General features: G+C 38.1%; 1 protein-coding gene across 1 annotated transcript; it reads left to right on the top strand.

Moving 5' to 3' along the window:
• The first annotated feature begins 22,042 nt into the window (after positions 1-22,042).
• On the top strand, positions 22,043-22,805 carry LOC101596357 (podoplanin). Its single transcript, XM_045155376.1, has 2 exons — positions 22,043-22,145; positions 22,332-22,805. Exons 1-2 carry the CDS (start codon positions 22,080-22,082, stop codon positions 22,785-22,787), a joined length of 522 nt encoding a protein of 173 aa, XP_045011311.1. The 5' UTR covers positions 22,043-22,079; the 3' UTR covers positions 22,788-22,805.
• The last annotated feature ends 850 nt before the right edge of the window (positions 22,806-23,655 follow it).

Genomic DNA, 23,655 nt, shown 5'->3' with positions numbered 1-23,655 from the left:
TCATGAAGTGATGTTGTATTTTGTCAAAGGCCTTTTCTGCATCTATCAAAGTGATCATGTGTTTTTTTGTGTTTATCCTTGTTTATATGGTGTATTACGTTGACAGATTTCTATATGTTGAACCACCCCCGTGTTCTTGGGATGAATCCCACTTGAACAAGTTGGATAATGTTTTGATGTGTTCTTGGATTCAATTTGTGAGGATTTTGTTTAGGATAAGGAATACCTGAGTCACACAGCACCGGAGAGGGTGGGATGAATATTGACCTTAATATGCCACAGCTTCTCTCTCTCTTCTTTTTTTATCTTCTTCTTCTCTCTCTCTCCCTGTTCCTCTTCTCTCTAAGTCTTTTATATACTTATGTTTTTTTCTTCCATCTCTTTGTGGGCATTGACCAGTAACTCCCACTACCAGAAGGTGGGTGTCATCCACAATGAGCTTTTGATCAGAGATACCTACAAGGTTTCCTAAAAGAATGACAGATTTCTGTCAGAATACTTGATGACACACCAAAGGTTAGTGGTAAGACTCTACTGAAGACACCATATTCAGTTGATGCGCAACATGGAGTGACATGGCTGGAAGAGAGTCATTCCCCAAACAGACTCTAGTGCCAGAAGGTGCTACATGGGGGACTGGAGGAAAATGACCAATATCTGTCCAAGAAACTTATGGTCTAGCCTACTTAGCAGCAAATAATCTGTCATGATGCTCACACAAGTGCTATGTGGTGCATAGCTATGGTGGTAAACCACCTGATCTGGATTTGGTTAACTGGATGCTCAGTGGAACAGAACCCATAGCTAGAGGTGGAAAAAAAGTCCATATCCAATCATATCCAAAAATGAGCCCACTCTCCATTTTCAAGCTACCACCAATCATGGGCTACAATAGGGCCTACACCTACTAAATTTTCTCTAAAAATTAAGGGTTATCTCATTTATGTGGTGCTAACTTTACTTTCCATTAGAGAGTCTGCTTCTCTCTTTCAGATAGACACAGATCCTAAGGAAAGAACCACCCCATCATACCTCAAAAGGACCCCAACTGAATCTCAGAATACTTGATGAAATAAGCAAATATGCTCTTTTCTTGGTGAACCTGGTACCAGAATAAGGGTGAAGTAGATTGACACAGAGAACAATCAACTCTTACCAAGTCAGATATCCAGAGACACAGGCTCATTTGCTCAACCATGCTTATAGCTTCTCAATTCTTTTTAGCTAAGAACTGGAAACAACTCAGGTTCCCATTATTGTATAAATGTATATGAATTTGTCATACATTTACACAACAGAATTCTACTCAATAGTGAGTAAAAATTATACAAAGAAATGTGTACAAAAATGTATGGACTTAGAACATATACTTAGTGAACTTACACAATCACAAAAAGACAAACACCACATGTTCTCACTCATCGGTGGTTCCTTAACTGGATCATCTTGAGTCGTTGACATACCGGATAGGCAACTTGAGGTCTAGGAAGTAAAAATGGCAGAGTTTGAGGGGATGGGCAGGGGAACAAACAGAAAATTAAACCCCAAATGAACTGGTATCATACAAACTTTTAGACTTGAAGATAAACCCTCAACAGGGGTATGATGGGGTGGGGGGACACCTGGAAAGAAGGGCCCTGGAAAGGGTGCATATAAGCCTAATCTTAAAAGAAAAAAAAAATGTCTCTGACCTATAACTCCCAGTACCAGAAATCAGTTGCCATTCACAATGAGCTGTTGCTCAAAAAGACCTATGAGGTCCCCAAAACAAGAAAAACAAGATAGGCTTCTATCAAAGCACTTCATTACCCACCAGAGGTAAAAGCTCAAACTCTATTGCTGAAGACACCATATGCTTCCAACACAGAACACAGAGATACCTAGATAGAACCCTCAAGGGAGCCAGTCTTCAGACAGCCCATCTATTGCTGGAGAGCACTACTTGAACTACTGGGGGAAAGTGGTCAACTATTGTCAAAGCAATCTGGGGGTCTAAGATACTCAAAGCAAGCACCCTGACAAGATGGACACCCTAGTGAATATTGGCACACAGCCTTTTTTTTTTTTTTTTTTTTGGATAATCAATAGCTTTCTGATTGGCCAAGATATCTGCTCAGTGGGAAAACAAAACAAACAAACAAACAACAAAAAAAAAAACATAATCTGGAATTGGGAACAAGGTCAGAATCCTATGGAGACAAAGATTATTCTTTCCAATGTCAAGATTCCACTAGTCTTTAGCTGGGGCTACATCTATCAAATTCTCCCTAAATTAACACCATTTATCTTATTTAACCTATGTTGACATAGCTCTTTCCTGGATAACCTTTTTTTTTTGTTTCTTTTTCATAAGGTACCAATACCCTGGGAGATAAACTACCTCTCCCATTTCAGCTAAGTCCCAGATGAAACCACAGAGGAACTGGGGAAATGAGCAAGAATGTTGCTTCTACTGTGAGCTTGACAATCAGCACAAGGGTGAAGCAGACAGATGCTGAGGATACTCAACACTTACCAAAACAGAGACAGAAAAAAAACAGAAAAAAAAAAAGTATTTCCACAAAGGAAGCCCAAGAGTGGACAAATTCACTGGCTGAATGATAGTAAACATTTAAGGAGGCTTTAGTACCAACACTTCTCCACAGTTGCTCCACATGGAAAAAGGGAAGAGATACTATCAAATGCATTCATTGAAGATAGGATTACCTTGACACCAAAATTAGAAAAATATACAACAACAACAAAGATAGAACTACATAGCAATTTCCCTAATGAATATAAAGGCAGCATAACATTCTCAACATAATATTTGCAAACAGAATTCCATAACACATTAAGAATGTTACACAGTATGTTTGAGTTGGCTGAATCCCATAGATACATTACATGCAAATCAATATGTATAATGCAAAATATTAATGTTAATATTTTAATATATTAATATTAATATTAATTAAGGAAAGAATCACATGATCACCTCTACAGAGTTCAGAATTATACAGGGTTACATAAGGATACTGCATTTCAGAAAAAAAAAAAGAATTATAAAAAGAACACAAAGAAATGTAATTTTTGTTTCCTGTTTTCTGTGTTTGCTAAATTAAACATGAGGGCCACACAAAAATGTATGACATTTATTGTGAGGCTTTGGTATAAAGAAAAAAAAAAAAGTCAGTTCCTTATATCTATAGCACTATCAAGGAAATTAGAGCTATGTGGTGATCTAAACATTATTTAAACAAATAAACTGCTGGTACAGGTGTATCCTTCTGATGACATTGCTCTGTATCTTGAACGCGGTTGTGGTTATACACAACACCAAAAGTGACACAATGGCATGTGTACATTAACAAAAAGAATACCGATCTAGAGAGAAAGCTCAGTTGGTAAAGTATTTGCCATGAAAGCATAAGTGCCTGAGTTAGATCTCCAGAACCCACATAAAAATGCTTTACATGGTGGCACACATATACAATTTCAGCATAGAGAGGTGATGGTAAGTAGATTGTTGGAACTTGATGGCCATTAGGCTAGGTGATATGTGAGCTGCAGACAACTGTGAGACACTGTCTCAAAAAAAAAAAAAATGGGGCTGGAGAGATGGCTTAGCTGTTAAGCGCTTGCCTGTGAAGCCTAAGGACCCCGGTTCGAGGCTCGGTTCCCCAGGTCCCACGTTAGCCAGATGCACAAGGGGGAGCACGCGTCTGGAGTTCGTTTGCAGAGGCTGGAAGCCCTGGCGAGCCCATTCTCTCTCTCTCCCTCTATCTGTCTTTCTCTCTGTCTGTCGCTCTCAAATAAATAAGTAAATAAATAAATAAATAAATAAAATGTATGGAATACCTGAGGAGCAATACCAGTCACAGTCCTTTGGTTTACACACACATTTCCCCACTCACAATCAGATATGCTCACGTGTATGCACATGCATTCAAAATAACAAGCAAATAGCACATGTGCCCACAAAGCTCTCCACAGTTTGTACCACACTGTGGTTATCTGAAAAAGGGAACTATTGGCCGAAGGCGACTAAGAAAAGCTGTGCTCTTCTTACACCCCCTTATCCATCTAAACTTATTTTTAAAGAGTTAATGAGGGTCCTCACTATCCCCAGGGGTCAGTGGCCACTGACACCCCAGGTCATGGAGGAGTTGGGGGTAGCAGGGTGAGAGCCAAAGGCAATGAACCACCCGAGAGACAGTCTGATGGGTAGCGCTTTGTCTGTTGATTCAAAAGGGGAGTGGGCTTATAAACACTTGGGGAAGTTAGAGAAGGCACATATAGACTATAAAGTGATTGGATGCATAGGTTTTGGGGTTGCTATCTAATTGGCTGGTGTTGGAAGGCAGAAGTTGTGAGGGAGAAGTTGCAAGGGAGATAACAGATAACTGTGAGTGGGGAAGAGAAAAGCTAGTGACCAGCCACATATTGGATGGCTACAGCAGCAGGGAGACTGTTTACGACCATATAAGGGTCTCTTGGGCAGCTGGCCACAAGGTCAGGAACTGTAATGGGGGAGAACCTTAGACTATGGAATGTTCATGTGCTTTGGGGTAGAGGTGAGGGCCCACCGGTCCTATTTCGTCTGGACAAAGATGAGGTAAACGATGACCTCGCGAGAAGGGAGGACCAGCTCAGGCGCCAGAGTGGAATCCCTAAGATAAGGCTGGCTACAGCTCCCCACAGCCCAAGCCCTCTGGCCATGTCCAGTAGGCCCGGCCAGCTTTCTTACAGTCCTATTCCATGCCTGTTAATGCCTAGCAAGTTAATAAATTATTTTAAATAATAAGTAGTTATCTTTCCTCCTGGGATATGCTTTCATAACAAATATGCCAAATCTCTGTCTTATAAATGTATGCATTCAGCATTTTTAAGCCTTGCTTTTCACTGTGAATGCCTCTGTGTGCCAATTCCTGGAATTTGGGAGTATTTATTCTTTAAAATCTTTCTGAGCTTATATATTCTTTTTCTAATGGAAAATGCTATTTTTTAATTCACTGGTTTTTGTCCTAGTGTCTTAAACACTCTATCATAGTATGACCAAGACCTTGCCAAATGCCATAAGCCATTTGAGTATCACTTTTTTAAAATTTATTTTTATTAGATATGTACATACTTGGAATGCAAACAACACATGTTGGTTCCATCCTCTTCATCATCCTTGCCCCTCTTCCGAAGAGGCCCTCCTTGTTGGGGATACAGGTCAAACACATGGGGATTGTGCATTGCAGGGGGAGCAGTCAGTTATGGGGGAGAGGCAATAACTCTGTTCATAGTGTCCCAACTTGTGGCTCTGACAATCTTTCTGCCCCCTCTTGCACAAAATTCCCTGTGCCATGTTGGGTACATTTTAAGTCTACTTCAGTTATGTGCTCTTAGGACCCTCTGGATCTGTGCTTCTGTAGGTGTTGAGTGTCCTTGGTGTCTATCTCCTTCACTCTTGTGCTGATATCAGTTTCATAGAGAAAGCAGCACTGTTTCTCACCTCCCCAGTTCCTCTGTGATTTAAGCTGGGATCCTGGTGAAGTGCGCTGGGTCATTTATTTCTTCAGGTTTTGCTCCTCTCTGGAAAAGAGAAACAAATTCTCCAATGGAGAGTGAAGTCATCACCACCAGTTAATAATGGGATAACCGTTATTAGTTAAGAAAGAATTTAAAAAAGCGCAGCTGTGAAAATGAAACTTGTAGAATTTTTATACATGAATGTCAGTTTCAGGTGTATTTGATACAGTCCCTCCAGGAGAGAGATTTGGACACCATTAGGAAAAACTTCTCTGCAGTGGAAGTAGCCTTCTTTGGAGAAAATGAAAAATGGGTCTGGTTATGTTATCTCAAGAGTGTCCATTTCATAGGGCACCATGAAAAACGCAAATGCTATCTTTAAGCATGTCTCTTTCCCAGTTTGGGGAGGGAAGGACTCGGTTTGCACCATTTTGTATGTCAAATAAAAGGTCCTGCCTCTTGGCTACTTTTACCCGCTCAAAAAAAAAAAAAAAAAAGAAAAAAAAGAAAGAAAGAAAGAAAGAATTTAAATGTGTAGGCCCTCTTAGTGGGAGATTGATATTGGAAAGCAAAACCATTAATACCATTAATTTCTATGATTTCATTGGTGGATTCCATTATAGGACTAAGCATCCTTGGTGTAGATCTCTCGGTTTTCTAACTTTTTTTTTTTTTGGTTTTTCAAGGTAGGGTCTCACTCTGGCTCAGGCTGACCTGGAATTCACTATGTAGTCTCAGGGTGGCCTCGAACTCTCGGTGATCCTCCTACCTCTGCCTCCCAAGTGCTGGGATTAAAGGCGTGCGCCACCACGCCCGGCATCGGTTTTCTAACTTTTGTTGGCTTTTCTATGTTGTGGTATAACCATTTTAGGGCGACTCTAGTTTATTGGTGGGAAGCAAGTTTTTGTCCTTTGGCTTATGCACCCTAGGACTTAGGTGAATATGGATGTTGTTACCCAGTGGCTAGTCTGTAAAGGCCTGACTCCATAGCTCACACAGGGACCAGGCTTCCCCAAGCAAGGCACAGTGGGACCTACCAGGACCACAGAACATGGAGGAGTCAGGGAACAGGGACCTGGCCTACTTACTCCATGCCTTGTTTGCCTACATTCCATCTGGTGCAGGGGACTGGGGCTAGGGAACTGGGAGGAGCCAGTAAAAAGGAGTCTGGCCAATCACTCCATGCCTTGTCCACCCACGAACTTCTGGCCAGAGATAAGATATTTTTCTATTAATGAGTCATTAGTGCTTGTGAGTATATGTTACTTGATTAATTGAAGTTAATCATTAGCTATAAATGCTTGTAATAGTGTATCTGACTTCATGTACTGACTTCTGAATGTTTTCTTAACTTATTGGTTTCAGACTATATTTCTTCAGTACTTGACAGAGAGCTTAAAGATTAAACCTAAAGTACACTTTTAACACACCTGCCAATCCTCCTGAATCTGGAAGTTCGCAAGTCTTGCATTACTGCAATGGAGACATGATGTAAGTATGAATGTGAGTGTGATGCCCCAAACAGGGAGAACAAGCATGGATCAAGGCATAGGTTATATAAAGAGGTGGAGGACAGGTAAACCATCAGCATGTTTCTCAGCCAATCAGGATGGTTATCAATTGTGGCAAAGACCACTGGAAAGGCTAGGAAAAGTAAAACTGATATAACGAAGAAATAAATAAATGTAACCTGTGGGCTCATATGTGTTAAGTGTCACAACTTTTATATTCTTACATGTTAAACAAATGAAGATATATAAAAATTTAAATTATCTTTGCTGGAAATGCTTTTAAGCATTTTAAGAATCTTCCTATTCTTCCTTTTAGATCATGGGTCTTCCTATGCATTTAAATAATAATTTAAAGACTATGAAAGATTTATTGAACAATAACAAGATAGAGCATGTTAGGGGGAGTACGGATATATAATGACATTTTCAAGAAGAAAGAAACCAAGTTATATTGCTGAGAGGGAGAACTGAGGCCAGTGTTAATCATCTTTATCCTTGTTAGTAAAATATATCCATGACTCTGGAGTTTTACAAATCAAATACTGTATTCTTAAATATGTGATATATAGTAGTTTTTGTATAGGAGAGATTAGAACATACACTCACTATATATAGTCTTGTAACATGACAAGAATGGGGAAAGTTTGAGTTTCATTTAAACTTACCCTGTGGTCAGTGGTCACTAGTTTGGCGTGGAAGCACACACCTTTAATCCCAGCACTCTGGAGGCAGAGGTGGGAGGATTGCCATGAATTTGAGTCTAACCTGAGACTACAAAGTGAATTTCATGTCAGCCTGAGCTTGAGCAAACCCTAACCTCAAATCAAAACAAAACAAAACAAAATAAAACAAAACAAAATAACTACCCTATGGTCAGTGATCTCAATCTTTCCATAATCCTTACTTTTTCTTGCAGACCAGCAAGTATAATTTTGGGAACCAGACTCCATATGTTTAAGCCATCGGCAGAATAATTAAAATCCAATTTGAAGTGATGCACATTAACATTATAAAGTCTTAGTCTTATCATCTGTGAAATGTTCATTAATAGTTGTGCTTATAAATATAGTGTACTTTTGGCATTGGATTATGAGGAAATGCCTTGATAAATGGCTGAAGTAATTAGCATTACTATTGGAGTGTATAAATTGATGAGAGAGAGCGGTGATAACTTATATAAGATAGTTCAGTCTTCTATGCTATAATTAGTAGTCTTGGTGATATAGGTTTCAGAGTTTATTTCCTTTCCCTCAGACAAACTGGTAAAAACTGGAAAAGGAAAGGTGAATATTATGAAATGTCTGATGAATTTTGTGTGTGAATGTATAGGTGTGTGTGTGTGTGTGTGTGTGTGTGTGTGTGTGTGACAGGTGATTTCTTATTACTATAGGAAATCGACAAATTTTAGGATATTAAAATGTAACCATTCTGTATAGGAGTTAAGAGTTAAATCACAAATTGTATGTAAATTGAAAACCATTATTGAGCTTCAGAGATTTTGAGTGAGGTAAGTACTCAGAAAGCTGTGAAGCAAGAAACATGTGAAGTGGGTTTCTGGGAAGACTGAACATCAATAGTCTAATTATGGATAAATCTTTAGTAGCAGCCACAGTCTGAAAAACATGAAAACACATGTGCATGCATTACTTGGTGAAATGTATTCTAAGTTAAAAGAATATTTTGACATCTCCTCAGATATATGAGTGTAGAATGTGTGAGTGTGTGACAATGAGATGTTCCACTATCTGACTGAATTTTTTGGAAGCACACATATTAACCCAGTAGTGGCTTGAATATGTATGGCTTTTCCTAACCTTCCCTGTCGCTCCTGAGTATAATTGCCAAATATTCAGGGATCTATTTGAGCTGGGATTGAAGATGATTTAAGTTGCCACTCAGAGAAGGATACTTCAGCTAGCATATGATTTCTTTTTCTGTATCATGGTCAACTACTTAAAAGAGGTCATATTGCAGTCATATAATGTGTTACTTGATTTCAGCCATTTCCACTCTAACTTCAGAAATTCTAGTCTCAAGTACTGACGGGTTGTTTTTGTGCACTTGGTGTTTTGTGTTTGTCTTTCAAATAGATCCCAAGAGACCTGTGGTGACATTTCTCATAGTGATGATGCTCTATGCATTACTTGCTGACATACATGAGAACACTTCATATGTTGCTCTTACTATCTTAAGTAATACAACAAATATCAGATATTATCTTTTCAAATTTCAATTTTTAAGTTCCTAGTATTCATCTTTCATTCCCAACATATATTCTTAAATTATAAGTTGCTTACAGGTTCTTTTAAAATTGTTGATTTACACTAATGAACAAGTTAAGTTTATTCCTTTTCCTATCTGCTAATTTATAAAGAAACATATTCTTTTGTTTTATTTCCCTCCAGTTAATGACAGTCTTTAAACCTTTCTCACCAGCTGATCTAGACATTATGCAAGAAAACAAAGTTATTTTACCAAACTGATAGTAGATCCACTTCCTACCACAGGGACCACTGGGTTTTACTATCACTGAAAACAGGCAAATGGAAGACAAAGAGTATCAACTTGTACATCTGGTTGATTGCCTGGCTTGGCCCAATTTTCTTCCTATATCCTTTGCCCTCAATTTAGGATTTTGGCACTGCCCACATGAGCACATAGGAGAAACCCCAGATATTTGTATAGATCTGTCACATGTACAATATCTAGTTTCCATATAGGTCATCACTCAGACGTCCTCCAAACCTACAAAAGCTGCTACAGTCCTGAGTATAAAACTCATTTTTAGTCTCCTTCTCACTCTCTACAGAGAGTTTTCCAATAACTGTTTATTGCATACACTTCTTTGCATGTCCTCCTACTGTTGTCATTTACTTTTTTGTGACCAGGAGACAAAGACCTTGAAAATCATTAGCTATGGAGAATATCAGTGACTGTTGAGAAGCTAGGACTCTAACACCCAATCTACAGACCCTTGAGCCAGAAAAGGTCCTTCAGAAACCCTCAAAACCCAATACAATAGGTTAAAGAGAAAGTATTATACCTGTTTGATAGAGAGGCATTTCAGAGTTGCTAATTTCCCAAGCTCACTGGCATGTTTGAGAAATGGATGGAGGCTCCTGTCCAGCACAGAGCCAAATACGGCAATGCATTATGCATAACAAATTGGACAGAGATGACTAATACTAATAGGCAAATGACGAGAGGACTAAGAGGCCACTACAAGGATTCTGGCTTATATAATAAAGGGGAGGAAATATTCAGCACGAATACTAGCAATAGATGATAGACACCAGACCTCAATTATTCCAGTATAAATTATGACAAAATCAGAAATTTGTTTTTATAGCACATCATTGGTGTGGGTGATACAGGGGAATATCCTTCCTGTTTTCTTGAGACAGTCTTTTGCTGCCAATTTTCATTGTTATTTTGTTTGTTTGTTTTGGGTCAAGAATTTCCAACTGTTTTCTTGTATCTGCCTTGCTCCTCTAATGTGAGTGTTACAAACATGCATAGTCATACCCAGTTGTTTATCATGAGTTGTGTTGTGGTTTGAATAGATAGCCCCAATATATTCAGTTGTTTGTTTGTAGTTTGTATCTGCAGACACCTGGCTGGAGGCAGTATCACTGGGTAGATCTTAAAGTGTGGTGGTGGGTTTCAGATTACAATCTAAAGATATGCAAAGTGTGCCTAGCTGGAATTCCTGAAGTGTGCTGTGCTGTGTGGGTTTTGGCTTTTTGGCTTGTACTTCTTTCTCTCTCTGTTTGGGCCAGTGAAAGCGGGCCAGCTTCTTCTGCCATTTATAGAACTTCCCCTGGATTTGTAAGCTTCAATAAATATCCCTTCCTCCATAACTGTGTCTGGTCTGGAAGTTCATCTGAGTGAACCCGAATCTGTCTGCTACAAGGTGTCTTAGGAATTGAACTCAGGTATTCTCAGGCCCTCTAACACCTTACAAAGCCACAACTCTTAACTGCTAAATCATCTCCCCAGCACCTCCAGGCAGAAATTATTAAAGAAAAGACTTGATGTATTTGGACTAAGTAACTTAAATGTAGGAAGATAATATTTGAAATGCATATTACAAAACATCATATTATAATTTTTTTAATAGGACTGTAGAGATAGCTTAGCAGTTAAGGCACATGCCTGCAAAGCCAAAGCACCCAGGTTCAATTCCCCAGAACCAATGTAAACCAGATGCACCAGGTGGCACATGCATCTGAAATTTGTTTACAGTGTCTGAAAAGCCCTGACATACCTAATCCATCTCTCTGTCTCTCTCTCTCTCTTTCTCCATCTGCAACTCTCTTTCTCTCCCATGTCAATAAGTATAAATTAAGCAAAATACATTTTCTATATGATGTTGTTCCAATTAATAAAACTAAATTCAAACTTTGCATATTAACAAGGAAATCATTAGAATAATCCATGTGTAATTTATTAGAATTGATTGTATGTGGACATAGTTAAATGTTCTAATATATATTTGTGTCTATGCATATATGTATGATATGTGTATATTATAGCATGTATATAATTGAGGTAAAGTGCACACACATATTGCCTATATTCTTAAAGTTGTAAATTACTAGAAACAACAAAAGCCTGCAGCAATGAGAACACTAGCACCTACCTAGAAACCTTTTACACTGAAGATTATAGAAAATGTCATTGCATATAGATTTGGGGCAAGCTATATGAAGATGATCCTAGAGCAATGTATAGTGCTAGAAAGTAAAAGTGGCTTCAAATACAAAAATAGCAATTCTATAATGATATGTCAGAGGTATTTAAAGTTTCCAGTGTTGAAGCTAGAACTATTTGAGCAACATTATAATATAGTTCAGTGTGGGGTTATAAAACAAAATGTAAAGACAAATATACACAGATCTATGATGTTTTACAAAAAAAATTCTACAAATTCCATTGTATCATTTTTTTTCTAATTGCTGAGCAGAATTCCATTATGTAAATTTACCACAACTTCATTATCCATTCATCCAATGATGGGCACCTGGGTTGATTTCAGTTCTTTGCTAAAATAAATTGAGCAGCTATAAACATGGTCAAACAAATATCTGTGCAGTGATGTATGGAATATTTAGGATAAATGCTCAGTAAGAGAATAACTGGGTCTGTTAGTAGCTCTGTATTCATCCTTTTCAGGAATCCCCATATTGATTTCCATAGTGGTTGTACCAAGTTTACATTCCTTACAAAGAGTGGGTGGGAGTTCTTTTTTCCCCAAGACCTTCCCAACGTTTGTTGTTGTTAGATTTTTAATGATTTCCATTCTTACTGGAGTAAGGTGGAATGTCATGGTTGCTTTGATCAGCATTTTCCTAATGGTTAGGAATGTTGAACAGCTTCTTAAGTCTGTGTTAGTCATTTGGATTTCTTCCTCTGAGAATTCCCTATTCAGTTCTCTGTCCGTTTACCACTCACACTTCAACCAAGACACAGATGAAACCACAGAAGAATTGGAGACAAGTGTGAATGCTGCTTCCATGCTTAACCGGATACTCAGTGCCAGGGTGAAGGAGACAGACCCTGAGGATACTCAACACCTACCAAAGCAGAGATCCAGAGGCTCCTAAGAGCTCATCACCAAAGTAGGCTTAAAACTCACTCACCATTGCTCAGGAAATTTTTCAGAAGAGGGGGCAGAAATAATGTAAAAGCTACAGGTTGAGACCTCCTGCCCAGAGACATTCCCTCTCCCCCAAAATAACTGACTGCTCTTCCCACAATACATAACACACAGCCCTATAGGGAATACTTGCAACCCCACTGGGGAAGTTCCCCAACATATTTGAGGCAAGGAGCAGGAAAAAGAGGGTACCAACACATGATGTATCCATTTGAAATATGTTGTTAATAATAATAATAATAATAGTTATAAAAAATTAAAAAAAAATAAAATCCAAGGACTATACTACAATGTTGAAAAGAGTGACTCAAAAAAAATTAAGAGCGGCTATAAAATCTTCTTGAGCTGAAGCCATTGTAATTATAACTATAAAACATAATTTAAAATGAGTAAACCCTTACTAAGCCAAGAGAAACCTAAGAGGTTGAGAAAGCTACTAATATTGAAGAGTGCTTGATAGAATTGTTTCTGACAGGACATTAAAGAAAATGAGGTGAATCTGAATATAGGGTATGCTTTAATGAATTATTAAGTGCTGATGGAAGTTGGTAATAGCAGAAGAAACTGGATAGGCTATATGTACACTCTTTATACTTTGCAGCAATTATTTAAAGCTTTTCTGAAAACTTTGCCTAAAAAAGTAATGCTGGCCTTTGTTGTTTATACATTTTTCTTTTTCTTTCTTTCTTTCTTTTTTTTTTTTTTTTTTTTTTTTTTGAGGTAGGTTCTCACTCTAGCCCCCAGGCTGACCTGGAATTCACTGTGTAGTCTCAGAGTGGCCTTGAACTCACAGCAGTCCTCCTACCCCTGCCTCCCAAGTGCTAAGATTAAAGGCCTGTGCCCAGCTCTGTAAACACTTTTAAATCCAGCATTCTGGAGGTTGAGGTAGGAGGATCACTATGAATTTGAAACCGGCCTGAAATGCAAAGAACATTACAGGTCAGTCTTGTTTAAAAAAAATAAGAAAAGGTAATATTATATAACATATAGCAGTAACAAGTTTACTTAAAGTTATTATCTTTGAATAGACAGAGGAAGAATGTGTTCAAGCAGGGATTAAAGTTTGTCAATCAAAATAAATTTCAAAGTTCATTTTCTCAAACTGTATGAGTGCTGTATATAACTGAATTTACATTTTAAGAAAAATGTTTATTTATATCATCAGGGATTATGTAATTATTAGAGTTTAATGAGGAATGGAAATAATCAGTTGATGTTTTATGCTATAAATTTTTCACTCTAGTGTTTCTCTATGAAAAAAAGCATACTTTATTTCCTAGGCCTGTTGCTCTTCATTGAAATTTATCACTATATTATGTACAAAATTATGGCTGACTTAATATGCACCCTTTACATCAAAATATTTATTTAATTCTGAGGACTGGTTGGAACATAGGAAAATAAAGATTCATCAAGGAAGGTGGGAACTCAAACTGAGTGTCTGCTTAAGAGATCCTATTACTCATATGTGTCATAAAAGGGCTAATTGGGATCTTTGAGTTCATTTTGTCCTTGGAGACCTTAGATACAATGTTTTCTATTAAATTATAGCTCTGACTGGAAGACTTTAATGAATGAAGGAGAGGGAAATGTCATATATTAGTAATCTACTAAACAGGAATAGACATATTTAGATCATCTAATAAATAATAAAAAGTATTATAAAATATCCATGGATGAATATTTTATTGCCTAACCCCCCCCCTCTCTCTCTCTCTCTCTCTCTCTCTCTCTCTTTCTCTCTCTCTCTCACACACACACACGTACACTCATACACACGGTCATAAATTGCTGCACATAAAGTGCATCTGTAATGTGCATTATAGAATTAGGAGAAGGAGGCAAAATAGATGATTTAGTTATGGTTACTGCTTCTAAGAACAAACTGTAGACACGTGTCTTAATGCTTATTCATTTTTCTGTGAAAAATTCAGCTAGAATTAGAAAAAAATGGAAGAAGTCTCAAGAGTTTATCAAAAGAAAGAGTCCCAGGCAACTATGTATAGAACCAAAGCCCAAACACTGGAATAAAAAGGAAGGGACAGAAAAGGAGGTGTGTTCAAGGTTGAATCTGACTGAATGTTGGAGTGGAGTAGGATACAGGATTAAAGATATGCATGGTTTTACACTTAGATCTTATAAAAGCATGCTTTCTAAGGAAAAAGGACAACTTATAAATAATTTTAAAATTAATATTTTTATTACAGTATCAAAATTTATTCAAGATAGGTTACATTGATTAAATATTCTTATAATATTTAAAGATATACATTACACTGTATAATATGGAAAGAAATAACTTGGCCAAGTCACAGTGGTTAAAACAATATTAACATATTTAACCTACTGCTTTTTTAAAGGTATAACTGTTTAAAATGAGAGTAATCTAATTACATTCTGTAGCTTTCTTATTTATTATGTTTTAAAATTTTTACCCCAGTAAGCCATAAAACCATGTACTGATAATGCCATATGTAATGCCTCAGTAAACAATATCACTGTTCTACTGTTGGAAATAATGGATATCAATGTCCAAATATAGTTACATCCAAGATTAAAATCAAGGGTTCCTATGATGATTTTAGGTTTCCAAATGAAAGCATTAATTCATCATCATTTCACATGTAGCCAAAACTTGTGTTTATTTATCTAATATTTTTTCCCTCACCACAGTTTTGTGTTATTTTTGCTTACTTTAGGAATGGAAGTAGACAAACCTTACTACCTAAATATTTAAGGTCAATTTTTATGTAGTCATAGTATTTCACTATGTGTGATATCTTAAGAGAGATTGTGCCAATTCCATATTCATAGTTATTTAATACAGAATTAAAGTCATACAGTTTCCAAAAATAATTAATAAATAATAATTGTTTTGCATTTCTTTGACTGGTACAGGTGTGTTACAGGATGGGACATATAGCCCTGTATAAATCTTCTAATAAACTCTATTATATGGCATCTTGCTTTGAAACAAACAAGTACTTTTAAAGCTGAGTTTCACTGTCCTGGTTGCCAAAATAGGCTAGTAATTCTTTAGTATTTTATTTTATTTTATTTTTATTTTTATTATATTTTATTTACACAATTTTTATTAACATTTTCCATGATTATAAAATATATCCCATGGTAATACCCTCCCTCCCCATTCCCTCGCTCTTTAGTATTTTGAATAGCAATGGAACTGATGTACCTAAATTTACTGTTATGGCATTTGCACTCATTCATGTGACTGCTAGGCCAGTGTGTGGCTGACTCATTGTATAACATTGTACCTCAATGAGATTTCATGCACTCCACAAGGTTTATGAATTCACCCTGTTAAAAACAGAAGGCAGAGTATAACAGACATGATGCTGTCCTTCTTTGTCACTCCACACTAGCAGATCTCAACTGAAATAAAGAAATAATTAGTAATGTAAAAATTATTTTAATTGAGCCTTACTTTAATTTATTTGATGAGAGAGAGGGATAGTTGGTGCACTGGGGCATCTTCCCACTGCAAACAAACACCAGACATAAGCAGCATCTTTTATATTTTGTATTATGTGGGTATTGGAAAATCAAACTCAGGTCCTTAGGCTTTGAAGGCAAGTGATTACCCTCTCCAGCTATGACATTTCCTTATAAACAATCATATCATTCAGAATATAAATTAAATAATAAATTATTTAATTACAATTTATAGTGACATAAATATCTTTTGAGACATGTTTAAAGCCTCAAATGACTAATATAAACATAGCACTCAAGTACTAATAAGTGCAAATGAAAAGTATTAATCTGCTAAGGTCAGCAGTAGTGATGTCCTGTACACATGTCTGGAGAGTTTTAATTCCCAGTAGCTAATCTGGACCTGGTGATTCCTATCCCATACAGTAGGTCATAAAATTCTAACTTCCCATTAAAAATATTTTATCTGAGCTGAGGATATGGCTTAGTGGTTAAGGTATTTGCCTGGGAAGCCTAAGGACCCCAGTTTGATTCCCCAGGACCCACGTAAGCCAGATGCACAAAGGGGTGCATGCGTCTGGAGTTCATTTGGAGTGGCTAGAGGCCCTGTCATGTCCATTCTCTCTTTCTCTCTATTTGCCTCTTCCTCTCTCTTTTGCTCTCTCTCTCAAATAAATAAATAAAATATTTTATTTATTTGCAAGAGCAGAAGGAGAAAAAGAGAGAGAATGGGCATGTTAGGGCTTCTAACCACTGCAAATAAAAATTCCAGATGCATGTGTCATTTTGTGTATCTGGCTTTACTTGTGTACTGATGAATTGAACCCAGGTCATTAGGCTATGCAGAGAAGTGCCTTAACCACTGGGTAATCTCCTTAGCTCTAATCCCCCCCCCCTTTAAATGTCCTTTTTATTCTGATTTAAGTCTCCACTTTACTACATTAGTCAAATCGGACTGTATATAATGTCTCTTTTCCCAAGATTTTATCTCTTTCACCCAACATCTTCCTCAAATAGAAACCAATAATAATGTCTTCTTTTACATTCCTTAATTCTAATTATTTTTGTAAAATTTCCATTTATACTCTAAGACATATTCCTCAATGTGGAACACCAATCTCATCAGCTATGAATTAAGCCTTCAATACTGATGACCATCTTCTAGTCTCTAATTCTTAACTTGGGGCTTCATTAAGCCTAGTTTGATTTCTGGTTCGACCTGGGTTCCACTCTCCAGCACCAGACATTTAAAACCTACCAACACCTGAACTCCACCCTTCTCAATTGTCACTGAAACTGTAAACCTATTTAATTAATGTCATGAGTAAAACTCTTCTAAACTCTACTCTGAATCAGGGCTGAGAATCATGCTCTAAATGTAAAGAGACACTGGTTTCCCTTTGAGAGATCTACATGTTCATACATAATACCTGGATCCACAAGTCTCTTATTTTTTAACTCCACAACTTTCTTATTAAGTTAAATTCTTCAGAGTCATACTGAAATATTGTAGTAACTCTTCTGACAGTCAAACTTTAATTTTTTTGCAATGTGTCTACCAATATCATCATCAAACATTATTTTACTTTCTGTCTGAAAATGTTCAGGGTTTACTGTGTTTCTTACAAATTGAGGAAGGAAGAAAAACAATTATAAGATCATTTGCCACATGAATGAGTCTTTTTTCCCCAACAATCTGCAAAGAAGTGAATATCTAGGCCAGCATGAGCTTCTATCCCCACAGGAAGACTGTAAAAGGCTATGATTCTAGAGTTCAGGTTTGGAGGACAAACACCTCTTCTCTTCCACTAGTACTAGAAATGTGATGCTCTGACTTCTTGACAGTTTCACTAGTTGTTTGTCTTGTCATTTGTCTTAACATTTCAGCAGTGATTCCATATTTTGTTTTCTTAGTTAAACTAGTGGATCCTATAGAGAAATGTTGGATTACTTTGCACTCACTCGTTGTTTTTAATTGTCATTACATTCTCCCTTGACTTTTGATCTTTTCTTGTTTTTATTAAAAATATTTTAGTACCAGCATGCAGTTAACATTGACAATGAGCTGTTGATCAGAGAGACCAAATGGTTTCTCATAAGAAGACATATGTCTGTCAGAGTATTTGATGACCCACCAAAGGTTAATGGTAAGACCCTACTGCCAAAGACACAATATGCTGTTGGTAAGGAACATGGAGTGACCTGGCTGGAATCTGGAAGGGAGTTAGTCCCCAGATAGTTAGCTCATCTAGTGCCAGAACGTGCTACATGAGCAACTAGGGGAAAATAACCAACATCTGTCCAAGACTTGTGGTCTAAGCTACACAGCAGAAAAGAACCTGATGTGATACTCACACAAGTGCTATAATGGCACACAGCATGGTGGGAAACCAGCTGCCTTTTATCAGTGATATGGAGGTACATCACAAAATCAGAATGAAACACCAAAATTCATATTGAAAAGTATACTTGATAAGTCCTCAGAGAGAAGCTGCAATCAAATATCTGCTAGGAAAATGCAAGCTGCACAATCATATTTCCAAGTTAGAAAGCCCCCAATCCACTCATAATGTATAAGACCTAGAGAACTTCAGAGTCACTTTATCATTCCATAAGAGCCTATGAGACTGAAATTCAGTGGGGCTAGCATGGTCAAGTTAAGATCACAGATGCTGTCGAAAAGGCTGTAGGTGCACTGGTAGGATATCCAGCTGCAAGGTAACAAGAGTTTGGCCAGTCCATAGCCTTGCCTAGAAACAGAAATAGTCTATGGAAATCATGACTGCTCAGCACACATGAAGACAGGAAGTAACTGGGTGGAAAATATTCTGAAAGAGCATACCACATGGAGGGGTGAGAAATTCCTAAGGTAAGACTGACTGTGCTTACATCTGAACACAAATTCAAACCCACAGGGAAAATGAATATTGTTGGCATACTGCTTTCCAATCAATGTGGCCAAATAAGTTAAAACTGGAGAAGCAAGTAGGGGTAGCTGTCACTTTAGCAAAGTTACATTCATAAGATAACTCATTCAGGGGAAGGATATTGACCAATGCTATATATACAAAGAAAAGGTAAATGAATGCTGCTATATGTTTGTTTCAATATGATTTCATACATGTGTTCAGTGTATTTTGAACATTTCCACCCCAATTACTCTCTTAGTCCTGCCGAACACCTTCTTTCCAAATAGCTCCCTCCTAATTTTAGAATTTTTATTTTTATTTTTTCTGAGCCAATATGTTTAATTAAGGTTACTTGCCTAGGCATGAGACCAGTGCTATTTACTGTAATATGAGACACTTGAAAAGTGGCTGAGCTACTGAAAGATTACTCTTCATCCCTTGACAAACATTCTTTGCCAGTAGCTCCACAGAAAGGAATAGGGCCTCACAATACCCTCCCCATCCATGCTGGATTGTTTATGGGTTCAATCTTGTGGAATACATATGCAGATAAGCATAGTTGAAATGAGTTTATAAGTTTAATGCCCATGCTTTCAGAGAAACAGTGTTTCATAGAAATTTTCCTGATCCTCTGCCTCTCACATTTTTTTTTTTTCCATTTAGGTCTGAGTACTTAAGAGTCACATAATCTCAGCACCTGGGCAAGTTCTGTGTCTCTGCCTTAACTGCAGCTAGCTGCAAGAAGAAGCCTCTCTGTCCTCTGCTCAGAGCAGCACTAATTTGTGAGTATGACCATAAATACCTAGAGAAGTCAGTGTGTGGGGCCCAACAGGTCTATTAAGAAAATAATAGTTGTAAGTCTTACACTAGGACCTGTTACTTCCCTAGCCATGTAATTTTTCTCAGTCTTATAAAACTAGGAATAAATTTCCAGAGGGATGGGCCTCAAATTCAATCTAAAACTGGTTGGATGCTGTCATCTCCATGCAAGAAATCATGCCATTATTGTACCAGTGTATATATCTTGTCTACTAAGTCAGTATTACTGTATGTACAGTATGTAGGGTCCAAATGTAGGGTAGAACCATTGGTAACATTTCTCCCCCACAAGAGATCATTCATCTTATAGAACTATGAATTCAAGCCAGCATATACCCAAGCAAGCAAGAAACATCCTGCTTAGTTAAAGCCTGCATGTTAATCTTTATCTTATTTAACAGTTATAGGTGTGTTCTGGAAGAGCCATTAGAATCTCATGTACAGAATCATATCATCTGCAAATAAGGACACTTGGATTTGTTCTTTTACAAATTGTAGCCCTTTAATTTACTTCACTTGTATTATTATAATAGCTAAGGCATCCAGTACTATGTTGAATAGAATGGGTAGATATCATTTTCTTATTCCCAATTTTAATAAGGATTATTTGAGCTTTTCTTCATCTATTAAACACAGTCTTAGGAAAAAGGACTGGTAAAGGCAGTTCTTGTGAATAGAAATAATTAAAAAAGCAGGTAAAGCTGTGCAAATATGTGACAAAATAGAATTCAAACAAAATGGAGCCAGTGGAGATGGTCCATTGAGGTGATCCAGCTTGCTAAACATATATACACCAAACACTGGTACAGCCAATTTTAAGAAACCAACACTACTGTGTCACTAACTGACATCAATATCCTCAATACAATAATGATTGTTAAATTCAATACCCTACTCTTTTTGTTAGATGGATAATACAGAAAAAAATGTAAAAATACCAGAGTAAAATGGCATTATACATCAACAGACTTAACAGACCTCTGCAGAATATTTCATAAAAAAAACTACAAAAACACTTTCTTTTCTTTTTGTAATATTTTTATTTATTTAGTTATATGACAGAGAAAGAGAGAGAGAGAGAGAATGGGCATGCCAGGGCCCCCAGCCACTTCAAACAACCTCCACACATGTGCATCCCCTTGTGCGTCTGGCTAACATGGGACCTGGGGAATTGAATCTGTGTCCTTTGGCTTTGTAGCCAGATACCTTAACCACTAAGCAACCCCTCCATCTCCACACTATCTTTTCTTAATGAACCATAGGATATTCTACAGAATAGTAATATTGAGAACAAAAAAGAAAATCTTAACAAATGTGTGGAAATTAAAATAGCATCAAGATGAACTGAATATATACCAACTCATGTAAATACCCTTTTAGATAATATAGGTCAGAGGGCTTCTGGATAAGATGGTGACATAGGAGTCACACTAATCCCATTATTGGGGGCAGGTCGTGATTCATACTCAGGTTGAACAGAAACTCATTTCAGAAAAGAAATCTTAATCTCCCAGCTGACTGAATGAATGGTGAAAATAAACAAATACCTTTCAATAATAACTCTTAAAATCAGTGACCTCAATGCCCCAACCAAAAGACACAGAATTGCAGACTGGATTAAAAGGCAATGCCCTACTGTGCATTGCCTCCAGGAAATTTATCTCCCAATAAAAGATAGAAAATGTTTTAGGGTAAAAGGATGGAAGCCAGTATTTCAAGCAAACAGGCCTAGGAAATAAGCAGGGTTTGCTGTCTTAATCTATGACAGGATAGACTTCAAACCAACATTAGTGTGAAGAGATAAAGAAGGTCACTTCATGCTTATTAAAGGAACACTCCAAAAGGAGGATATTACAGTCCTAAACATATATGCACCTAACACGGAGGGACCGAATTTCATCAAACATACAATATTAGACTTAAGGTTACAGACAACACCAAATATAATTGCACTGGGTGACTTCATTATCCATCTCTCATCAATTGACAGGTCATCCTGGCTGAAAAATAAACAGAGACATCAGAATTAAATTATGTCATGGAACAAATGGATCTAGCAAGTATCTACAGAACATTCCATCCAAATACTGCAGAATATATACTTTTCTCAACAGTACTTGGAACATTCTCTAAAACAGACTATATCTTAGAATACAAACAAATCTTAAGAAATACAGGAAAATTTGGATTTAACTGTGCGGCTCCGAAGAGATCAAGCGGACTGGAAAGATGTGGAAGGCGCTGGCGCTGCTCTGGGTTTTGGGGAGCACGTGGCTCTGGGATCCCGCCCAGGGAGTCATAGAATTTGCAGAGGAAGACGATCATTTGTGAGCCAGATGTGTTAACTCGTGAAAGGGGTGACGTGCGAGCTGAGAGCTGATGTCCCAGCAGGGACATGACTAGTTCAGGTCATTCAGCCAAGGGTGGAAGAGGACAACGATGTGCAAAGAACAGGTTTTGACTTGGCATGTGGTTCTGAAGGCTGCTGTTGTTGGCCTGCTGGAAGATGATATTGTGAACCAAGCTGCGAAAGATGGCATAACGACCCCGGGTCTAGAAGACAACATAGTAACCACACACGTTGTTGATGGTTCCTGCCAATTTACTGACAAGACGCCTCTGATACAGACAAGCACAGAGAACAAAGCAAAGCCACTCACTGAGGACCTGCCAACCCCAGGAATCCCAGGCCACAGTCATGAAGAAACCCAGAGCACACCCACCCCCAAAGTGGTAACTAGTCACTCTACGGATACGAAGACCAGTCACCCCGGTAGAGACGAGGCGGCCGGAGAAGCACAGACGACAGATGGGAAAGATGGCTTGGCCATAGTGACCATGGTTGGAATCATAGTTGGGGTCCTACTGGCCATTGGCTTCGTTGGAGTGATCATTGTTGTGGTTATGCAGAAAATTTCAGGAAGGTTCTCGCCCTGAAGAACTGAAGGTTCAGGCCCTTCTGCCAACATGTCAGGAAAAACAAAAACAAACAAACCAAAAGGAGTTTCTGACTTCCCAAGCCCCTGTCCTCCGCTTGTGGGAGAGGACGAGCCCCGGACTGCTCGCCTGCCCCGCTCTCGACAGTGGTGACTCTTCCACTGGCGGGAAGTCACCAAAGGAGAGAAAACTCACCCACCAGACTTGACTCCTCCAATCACCCGCCTTTGGAAAAATTTTAAGACGTAAATTCTAGAATAAATTTGGATTACAACATATTGGGAAAACGGAACAAAACTATGTAAACTGACCCGTCAGTGTGTGTAATCACATCTTCCTCCTGGCCATTCCTTGCTGCTGTTAAGATGCGGTGGCAGCTGGAAACATGTATATCCACGGAGGCCTTGGATCCAGTGTTGAGTCATGGCACAGGTCTTTTGAAATTGCCAGTCTGTTGAAATGTACACATTCCTATTTATTTGGGTTCATATTAAAAAGCCTGATTGTGGAGACTTCCGGTTAAGATGGCGGCGTAGATACCACGCCAAAGCAGCCTAGGGGGGAAAAAGACCAAAAAAACTCAGCAAAATACACACTTTTACTAAAAAGTGAGGTGTATAGGAAATTGAGGCGGCAGCGGAGAAGTAGAAGAGTTATAGAGCATCCAGAGCCCGCACAGGCGGGAAAAGCGGCTCCAGCGGCTCAGGCAGCTTGGCCAATCACCGTAGCCGCGGCGCAGCAGAAAACCGCCAGACCAGCTCGAGCCACAGGAAAAGCCAGGTGCGGGATTTTCCCCTCACACCGCGCTCTCCGCAACTCGGGAAACGTGAGGGGAGAGCGACAGCAAGCAGCGGAGAAGACTGCGAGG

This window comes from Jaculus jaculus, chromosome 7 (genome assembly GCF_020740685.1).
Source record: "Jaculus jaculus isolate mJacJac1 chromosome 7, mJacJac1.mat.Y.cur, whole genome shotgun sequence".
Lineage (NCBI taxonomy): Eukaryota > Metazoa > Chordata > Mammalia > Rodentia > Dipodidae > Jaculus > Jaculus jaculus.
This window is presented reverse-complemented; position numbering and strand designations above follow the sequence as displayed.

Excerpts from the sequence above, each read along its gene's own strand:
- LOC101596357 (XM_045155376.1), top strand. The coding sequence starts at position 22,080 with ATGTGGAAGGCGCTGGCGCTGCTCTGGGTTTTGGGGAGCACGTGGCTC. Across the intron at positions 22,146-22,331 it reads TCTGGGATCCCGCCCAGGGA|GCTGCTGTTGTTGGCCTGCT; the intron begins GTCATAGAATTT and ends GTGGTTCTGAAG.